Here is a 9827-nt window from a genome sequence, read left to right on the forward strand (position 1 = left end):
ACCCTCTTATCCTATTAATTAAATAAATTATTCAATTTATGTGATTTAATTAAGGGTGAACTCACAATAATGGTTCCCACTTTTTGCCACTTTTGACATTGAGATGTACATTTTTAAAATAATCTCCAACTTCCGAGAACTATAACTTTTAAACTATTAAAAATTTGAAGATGATGTAAATTAGTGATTTCTAGCATTTTGTTTGTAGATTCTATATACATTTTTTTTCAAATTTTTTTGAAAGATTTTTAAATTTTTTTTCCATCTCCCTCAAAAAGTAGTTTTTTGCAACAAACTACATTTTTTAAGAGTGATGTGCCTCCCGAAATGCATAACTTTTTTTCTATAAATGATAAAAACTCAATTCTTTCAAATTTTGGTTTGTAACATCAATATCCAGAGCTTGCATTTTATTTTATAGTGATATGTTCAATATTTTTCATTTTATAAAGTTTTGAAGTCCGACTAGTCATAATTCAGACATAGGTTTACGTTTGAACACATAACTTGTTCTATATAAATCGAAATTCAATTTTTTTTTTCTTAGAAAGAAGACATCAATACCAGGGGCATAGATATTTTTCAGAATTTTTTTGAATTAGTTTCTTATTTTCCCAATGCGTTGAACAGAAAAGTTCATGTTCGGTGAAAAACCAATTTTCCATAAAATTAAAAAAACAAGAACATAATAAATTCAAAATATAACAAAATTATACTCGTTGGAAAGCTTGCTTCGAGTACTACCATCTAATATTTTTGGGTTATCAAGATTATTTCATTCATGCTTTGAACTAGAGCTCCGAAGTCATTAATTCTTCAGAACTCTGAAATGTTTTGGGAAAAACTTCTAATTGGAGGGTTCGAATGAACAGTATTTCAAGCGAATGTGGTTCGCTCGAACCATAAGGGGTTCGAGCGAACCCCCATTCATTCGAACAATTGGGCTTGATTTTGGCCTGTACTTTTTTGTAACGGCCATGTAAATGTCACCCGTAGTTCGAGCGAACCCAGGTCCGCAACGTGGTTCACTTGAACTCCAAGGGGTAGTTCGAGCGAACACCCCAATTTCGATCGAACACCTAAAAAATCAAAGTTCCCACTTTCACCAAATTCCTTCATTGGCAAAAGTGGGAACCAACTTTGTGAATTCACCCTTAACTTAACAAAATTCAGATAATTAATTAAATAAATAAATCATATTTGTTTAATTAAATCCCCCTCTCACATTTAAATAAATTAATATTTATTTAAATCCCTAAAATCTCCTTTCTCACATTTATTTATTTAAATTTATAAAATCCCTCCCCCACTTGCACTTTCTAGAAAATGCAAGTTGCAAGTTAACCTTCCTCCTAATCATGTCTAAACCCCTATTATTAGCCTAATCGCCCTTTAATGGTTTACACATTCCTAAACCAAAGGTTAACCCAAAACCATCAACTCAAACCTTTAATGGTTTTCCTTAAAGTCTTCAAACCTTTAATGGCTTCCTTCTAGAGTCCTCTTAAGCTTTTAATGACTCCCTTAAGTCTTCAAGCATTTAATGCTTTATCCCCCTTTTTCTCATTTAAATAAATTAAGATTTATTTAAATAAATCCAAAATTCACATGCACATTTAAATAAATAAACATTTATTTAAATCCTATTTATCCTCACCCACTTGCATTCTCCTACAAAACCCACTTGCTCACTAATTTTCTTTTGAATCCTTCTGAATTAGCTTAATCCTCTTCTAAGTGTTTTTACATTCCTAACTAAGGGATTAGTGAATAGTCACTTCTCAAAAACATTTAAGGCTATTACAAAGCCTTAAAGGCTTTCTCCCTTTCCACAAGTTAACCCCCAAAGTCTTCTTAAGCCTTAAAGGCTTTAATCTAACCAACCCACCTTTGACCCTTGGTTAGATACTTTTCGTCTAACTCAACCATCCATCTAACCCTCAAGTCTCTTCAAGAATTCAATGCTTTGATCATGGTTACCCTTTAACCCTTGTATATTCATTTATCCTTGAATAAAAGCTTTATCCACTAACCTAACGCTAACCAAACCACATGAGGTTACCCTCATGTCTCTTCAGGAATTTAATGCTTCTTCCCTTTCCTCTCAAACCTTATCATGATGCCACTTGTCACCATTGAATTGGTGAAAGTTACAAACATGGATTGAGGATCATGCCCTCCTCATGCAATCCTAGCCCTTGCTAAGCCAAATCAATCTTGACCCTTCAACCAACCATTTTGCCTATAAAAGGAACCCTCATCCTCAAGCAAAGGAGGAAGCATTTTTAAACATTGTTATCATGTTAGCATAGATACTCACATTTAGCTTTCTCATAGCAATTCCATTTGTGCATTTGCATAGCAATAGGAGTTTATTTTCAACCACCATTCAATTCTTCATTTGGCATCCATGGCTTCATGCTAAAAACTGAGGGCTACACTCAAGCAAGCTTTTGGATCTTGGAGAGGAGAAGAACAAGGGAGAGGAAACAAGATGGTCATGGGGGCATCTTAGGGAGTCTCTTCTCCCTTATTTTAATTTTTTTTTCTTTCATTTGTGTGCTTGTTAATCTCTTTTGATATGTATGTGAAGGATTTTGGTTCATTTGTTTTGGTTTTTGGTTGAGCCTAACATATTGACATTTGATCTTTGTTTTTGGTTGTTCCCCCTTTCATGTGCATCACATTTTAATTCACCAAATCCAAATGTTCCTAACACTTAAACCCAACCAATGAAGAACCATTTCAATTTCCAAACATAAAATTTCTAAGCACAATCTATACAAAACTATTCCATTTCCATATCTAGACAATTACCATACATTCATCCTTGATACTCAATACATCAATGCATTAATAAGGCAAGTATAATAAGAGAATATCTTCTTTTAATAATAAGAATCATGAACACTATCCATAAGAATAGTCATCTATTACAAGGCTAATCTTACAAGATTACAATATCATCCTACATCGAGATACAAGGTCTCCAATTTACATTTAAATATCTCATGTTACATAATTATAATAATGCCTTTCAACTAATACTAGAGTACACCATATATCAATCTACGCCAAGAAATCATGAACAAGTTGAAGAGATAGAATATCCACATCCACACATATGAACATCCAATGAAGAGAACATCCCAAGAAAGAAGGCATCAAACCACTCAGCCATTTGGAACCACCCCCGTGCTCTGAAGAATGACACAAAGTCCCACACACACTCTAGACCTAGGATAACACCTATCAACCAAAGGACACAAACATAACAATAACCACAACAGGAAAACAACCACATGGACAATAACCCAAAACATAACACAAGGCTAAATCAAAAGCACAAAACTCCCAAAGGCTAATCAACAAACATGGCATATGGAACAAGGACACATGTAGGAAAGAGTGTCATCGCATGATATCCTCATAAAGAAGGAAGAACTACAAGATCTCCACCCTATTACCCCTGATATTCATGCGGAACTGACTCAGCCTATGAGAGAATCAACGGAGTTTGGTTAACCGTCTCTACGGCCTTCCCAAGCTCATCCCAAGTCTCCACTCTAGGGCTATGAGATGGGGCAACCAAAACAATTTATTATCTTGTTTAAGTGAATCCTAATTACCCAACCCATCTAAATTAATTATTAAGGTTATCACTTGTTTAAACAAGAAAACTTCCAATGTGCTCTTGGTGGTCTAGACTCCAAGCATCCATACAAGGAAGCTCTTGGTAGCCTATCTCTCATGACCCCGACCATCACATGAAACCCCACTCCCCTTAACAATGTTCCAAGACCTTAGGGTAAATAACATAAAAAATAACAATAATGGAAGCTCTTACATAATTTACATAACATCCATATAAGATTTCATTACCAAATTTGAAACACAATGCCATAAAGTCATAATCTCATAAATCTCAAAGAGTAACCAAGAGCCTCATAAAATGATCAATAAACATGAGCAAGACATAATCCATCTTGCTCAACCATATGGTGATATAATTATCCATAGCAAGGCAAAACCATCTTGCTCAATCCACAAAATAATGCATATAACATCTTTGATTATGAAAACTGGCTTTGGAAAGTCACACGAAATCCAAAACCAACCTCTAGTACAAATACAAATTCGGGAAAATCGACCCAGATTGAGAAAAAGATCACAAAACAACAAATAGAGCATAGCAACGCTTTTGCAGACTAAAACAACACATTTGTTAACCAGAGCAACACTTTTACACCATAGTTTAACGCATATACCAGATCAAATAGGGCATATAATTTGTTCTGCATTGCATATGCAGAATCATTCAGCACATTTACCCAAAAGGGTAGCGCATACAAGACCCATGTTAGTGCATTTACTATAAACATTAGCACCCATGCCCAAAAAAGTAGCGCACATACCATAGAGATGAAAAAGGCTCAGAAAACAGAAATAAGTTTTATGACCGAGTTCAAAAATACAGTAAGTTCACGAAAATGACATCAAGCCAATCCAAAATGGGTGCGATACAAAATATAATACAAGGAACTACACACATACACAGACATGTATATGTTTGCATTACTAATTATAAATATATACATGTGCATGTATGTTGACATACATACATACATATATTCCATTATGAGTGAGGGATTTTGTGCAATACATGTGAGGACTTTTAGCTATTGGGAACATATGGAAATGGTAAGAGTTAGAATTGTTTAACATGTTGGTTCAATTAATTTTTTCATTATAGAAGATTAAACAATTGATAATATGATTGTCTAACATGGAGGTTCAATCAATATGATTGTTTGAATTGAGGATTATATGTATTCAATGTTTCTTCTTCAATTATGATGTTTCTTTTTACATATTCCTTATTTGTTTCCTTATTGTGAATGTATAGAAATGGTAAGAGTTAGAATCAAGGATATGATATATAGTTCTTAAGAGTTTAGAGTTAGAATTAGAGATATGATAGAGTTCTAAAGAATTAAGAGTTAGAATTGGGGATATGATAGAGTTCTTAACAGTTAGAATTTGAGATCTGATAGTATAACATGCATTACTTTTTTCAGTACATATGATTAAACAACTAATAATATGATTGCCTAACATGTAGGTTCAATTAATGTGATTGTCTGAGTTGAGGATTATATGTATTCCATGCTTCTTCAATTACGATGTTTATTTTTACATATTCCTTTTTTGTTTCCTTATTGTGAACATATATAAATGGTAAGAGTTAGAACCGGGGATATGATAGAGTTCATAATAGTTAAGAGTTAGAATTAGGAATATGATAGAGTTCTTAACAATTAGAATTGGGGATGTGATAGCATAACATGCAATCTAGTTTATCCATAAAAAGAGGTGTAGGTGGACATGGTGGAACTAGAAGTTGCTAAACTAGGGATGAGAATCTGGTAAGTCATGTTTGTAATATGGTGAAATGTGTGAGGAGGTTGGCCTATCTATGATGGAAGAAATGTGAACTAGCTTTGTACATGTCAAATCATTATTTTTGTACAAGTTGTAATGAAACGAAAAATATCTATTTAAATAGAGCTATATTTGAAAAAGTGGAAAGTAAGCACCATATAATTGATTGGACACCATGTTGATTTAATATGTACTTTTGTTTTCATATTACAAATTCAATTTGGGAAAAGAGAGAAATTAATGCCACATATTAATTTTTTAAAAAGGCATATAGTGGGCCCAACCACCATCCCAACTTCACCATCGGATCCTCTCCCTTAAGTGGAAAAAATGATCTATCATGTTAGACACATCATGTTAGACACAAGCATATTTAAGTACATCATTATTATGTTTAACGGTCAATGCTAAAGACACTTGCCCTACAGGAGAGCAAATTACTGTCATAATGACTAAAGTCCCTTATTCATTAGGAGGATCTCAGATATTTTAGAAGAAATATATAGGCAAACTAATAGTTGATTGAGTCTGCTAAATCATTCATAGATTGTTACTCCTACCAAAAGCTTCTTGTCATTTTTGTGACATGGTTATTAAATGTGTTAAGGGGCTGCCAGCTTATACATGGCAGCATTACGCACTGTAAAAAAATGCTCTGCATATTAAATTCATATGCAATGTGCACAGCATGATTCAGCCAAGTCTTTTGTTAAAGAAATTGCATGTATGCTCTCCCCTATTAGCTTACAGGTTTTATTAATATACTGCAATCAAGAGAAACGAAAAAGAGGAAAGCAGTTTTTGCACAGACTTGAAATGTGTAATAATAATGCACAAAATAATAATATGGAGGTTTGAATACAAGTAAAGATAGCACAAAGAAATTAAACGGTTAAAGTAGTGATTCACAAAATGTCCAAGATATAGGTCATTTGGAATCAAACAGCGAGCTTGTACACAATTGTTTCTTAGTGTTCTTCTTACAGAAAAGTATTTAACATATGAAATATGGTTTCTGGACACAATGCAGGACAAGCATCATGATATTAGGTTCACTGAGAAGCTGTGGCTTCTCTTAGTTATGTAGCCTTGGAACCATTTGCAATTCTATTAGCCCTCTGGCATTCTTATCTGATTCTTAAGCAGAGTCAATTTGCACTTGCATGTACACAAAATGGTATTTATGAAGGGATTGTAACTGATTTATTTGCAGCAGAGAGAAGACTAATCTCTACATCCATATCTCTGGAATCAGTGGAATCATCTGGAACCAAATTTTCATGAATTTGCAGATCAGGAGGCTCTGAATTAGTAACAAACTTTGCCCATTTTTCCTTTCTTACAAATCCAAGGCATGGATACAATAAAAGTCCAACCAGGACAGCAGTGAGGCTGACTACCATAACTTTTCGTGATGCAATCACTACCACCACAATCAACAAAAGAGAAGGTGGAATGCAAAGCAAAATCACCCCAAGCATTCCAAAGGGCACCTTGTAGGGCCTATGCATATTTGGCTCTTTGAATCTTAGCCAGATAAATGCTGCAAACTCCACAAACATACCAAAGCAGTAGAGATAGTTATCTGCAGCCATAATCTCTTGAAAGGTCATAGATGATAACAAAAGAACACCTGAAGCAGAAAACAAAATGCCTAATAGAGGAGTCCCATATTTTGACCTAACTGTAAAAATTAATGGTAACATGCCTTTCTCTGCCATTCCTAGAAGCTGAAAAGAATCACTGCTCATCTCTGCCTCAAACATGCCCATGTTTGAAAGAGCAGAGGCTGCTTCCACCCACCACTGCAACCAAAATCCACCTAATATATTGGCAACATTTGCAAGATAGCCTGCATTCCATTGACTTCTATCAACATCTATAGATCCAGTAGCTGATAAAAGTGGAAGGATACAAGTACCCACCACAAGCAACAGAGCCCAACATAGTGCCTTAGGAAGTGTTCTCAAGGGATCCTCCACTTCTCCTGCTAGAGTACTTACTGAGTCCCAATTATTCAGATTCCAGAGAAGTGTATTCAGGTAAAGTCCCAGTCAATATTTTTTGTATCAATCTTTAGCCATTTGGAAGGTTCTAGATGTGGTATGGAAATAATGCCCATCATGCAGAAAGGAAGTAAAGAGAAAATTCCAAGGCAAACAGAGGCCCAACCTACAATGGTAAGACCCCTGTAATTCAGGTAAGTCAAGGCCAGGGTTATTACAATACTAGCTGCAATTCTAGGAACCCCACTGCCAATCTCTGGAAACACAGATTTAAGGTAGTCCAAGAACAAGACAGGATAGAGAGTATTATCAATGACTCCACTCAACCACTTGCACCAACCTTGCTGGAATCCCCAAAATGGGCCAAATGCTGCTGAAATCCAGACAACATACCCACCATTCTCAGGAAACATTGTACCCAATTCAGCAGTCACAAGAGCTTCAGGGATGCTCCAAAGAAGGGGAAAAATAAGAAAACCAAGAATGGCCAATAAAGGTCCCCCAGCTTTCACAGAGTCCTCAACTCCAAAAGGTCCCCCAGAAACTTCATAAAAGATTAGAAATACCAGGGGTACAACAGATAGCTTATGACTGGGAATCTGGGATTTAGGAGACTTTGGTTCATCAGTATTTGTTGAATCAAAATCTCGAATCATCTTGACACCTCTTGAAACAGGGTACTTCCCACTTCTATGAACTTCTTTGACAGAATCAACCTATTTGAATTCTCTGGAGGCGAGTTAAATATGATATCCGAATGTATGTCATCATTCAGTGCCTCATTCGGGATAAATAGTAAATAGCCATACGGGCGAGAGACAAACAAGGCATCAATATTAATGAAACCATAACATTGGGTTTAGCTAAGTAAATCTGTCCTTACAAAATTGGTCGGATCGAAGCAAATATACCATAATTTGCTACAAAGGGTGATAAAACCAAGATAAGCTGTCGAATTTCTTTCAATGGATGCACAGGCACTGTATTTGAAAACTATAAATACATGGAATATGCTGGCAATTTTTATGGGTGCATTGTCTCAGAAAGAACAAATACACGTATTGAATGCCCTGATTTCCTAGAGCAGTACTAAACTTACCCGAGGTCCTATGTCGACAATTGGATTCAATCCAGACGATCCTCTGCTAAAAATATTGTTGGACAATGATAAAGCAAGAATTTTTGGAATCCCTGCGTGCAGCAGAAACCTAAAAGATCAAGATAATTCCTCTCTGAGAATCTTAGAAGAAAATGCTGGGCTTGAGCCATATGATAAACTGTCAACCCGAAAATGACAGCATCTGAGAAGACACTGACTAGAAGGAGGAAAGAGGGGGAAAGGGTTTCTGGTCTTGATTGAGATACTAAGCAACATATTAAGTTTAGAGAAAGTTAGTCAATTCTAAGTGTTTAATATTTTTAGTCTAGAAATCAAAACTTAATATTTTTAGTCTAGAAATCAAAACTTAGGCAGGGGTCTCATGAAAGGGGCATAAGCTCTATTTTTAAGGGAGAGGTGGTCCCATGAATAATTTTTTTTGTGCTACGGGATTATTTGGAATCTTTTTCAAAAAAATAGAAGCCCCTACTTTTTAGGCCGGCAAATTTGCGCGGGTGAAAAAGGGGTGCGGTTAGAAATTGCCCCATCAGCATAAAGATGTTATCTGCCACTTGTTAAGCTGAACTACATTATAAAATTCATGGGACCAATAGCTTTAAAATTTTCCTAAAAAATCTTAGTAACTTTAGCTCTATTTTTTAGGAAGCCCCCCTCCATGGGACCTTAGCCTTAGTGTGTGTGATTTAAGCCATCCGCGATTTGGATGAATACTACAGATGTGATATTTGAAGGAGATGAGAAATTCAAATCATCTTTTTACATTATTAAAAGTGCTATACATTTTTTCATCATTTTTTTATTATTTCAATTTTTTTAATTTTTTTTTAAGAGAGTATTTGGTTCTATTATGGATTGTATTTTTTATGTTTACTTTGGCTCTCTTCATATCAAACCATGTCCTTCATACATGAAACCATTTAACCTTCCATATTTGTTGCATATTTTTTTAGCTAGTCCTTTCTATGGTCTCAAATGGCTTCAACCCCAAAATTCATGTTGGTGTTGATAGTTTGGCAGCGTTGCACAATGACACATTTGAATAAGTAGCTTCAAAATTTTGTTTTGAATTTTTTTCATGAATTATACACTTGAAATCCTTAGCAAATGTGATATTACCCATCCTTCAGTTTGATAATCCATGTAAGTGGCTACAACATTTCACTTTGATAGGGTATTTTATTGGAATGGCTCCCTCCAAAAAAATGTTGTAGGACTAGGTCAACAAATATTGGGCTTTTTATGAGATTTGACTTGATGTT

General features: G+C 35.0%; 1 protein-coding gene across 1 annotated transcript; it reads right to left on the reverse strand.

Annotated features, from left to right (window-relative positions):
• Positions 1–6393: 6393 nt before the first annotated feature.
• On the reverse strand, positions 6394–8805 carry LOC131041227 (probable polyamine transporter At1g31830). Its single transcript, XM_057974248.2, is given in 2 exon segments — positions 6394–7489; positions 7492–8805. Coding segments are annotated over 2 exon segments (1479 nt in total). The 5' UTR covers positions 8105–8805; the 3' UTR covers positions 6394–6623.
• Between the last annotated feature and the right edge of the window lie 1022 nt (positions 8806–9827).

The sequence above is a fragment of the Cryptomeria japonica genome, chromosome 11 (assembly GCF_030272615.1).
Source record: "Cryptomeria japonica chromosome 11, Sugi_1.0, whole genome shotgun sequence".
Lineage (NCBI taxonomy): Eukaryota > Viridiplantae > Streptophyta > Pinopsida > Cupressales > Cupressaceae > Cryptomeria > Cryptomeria japonica.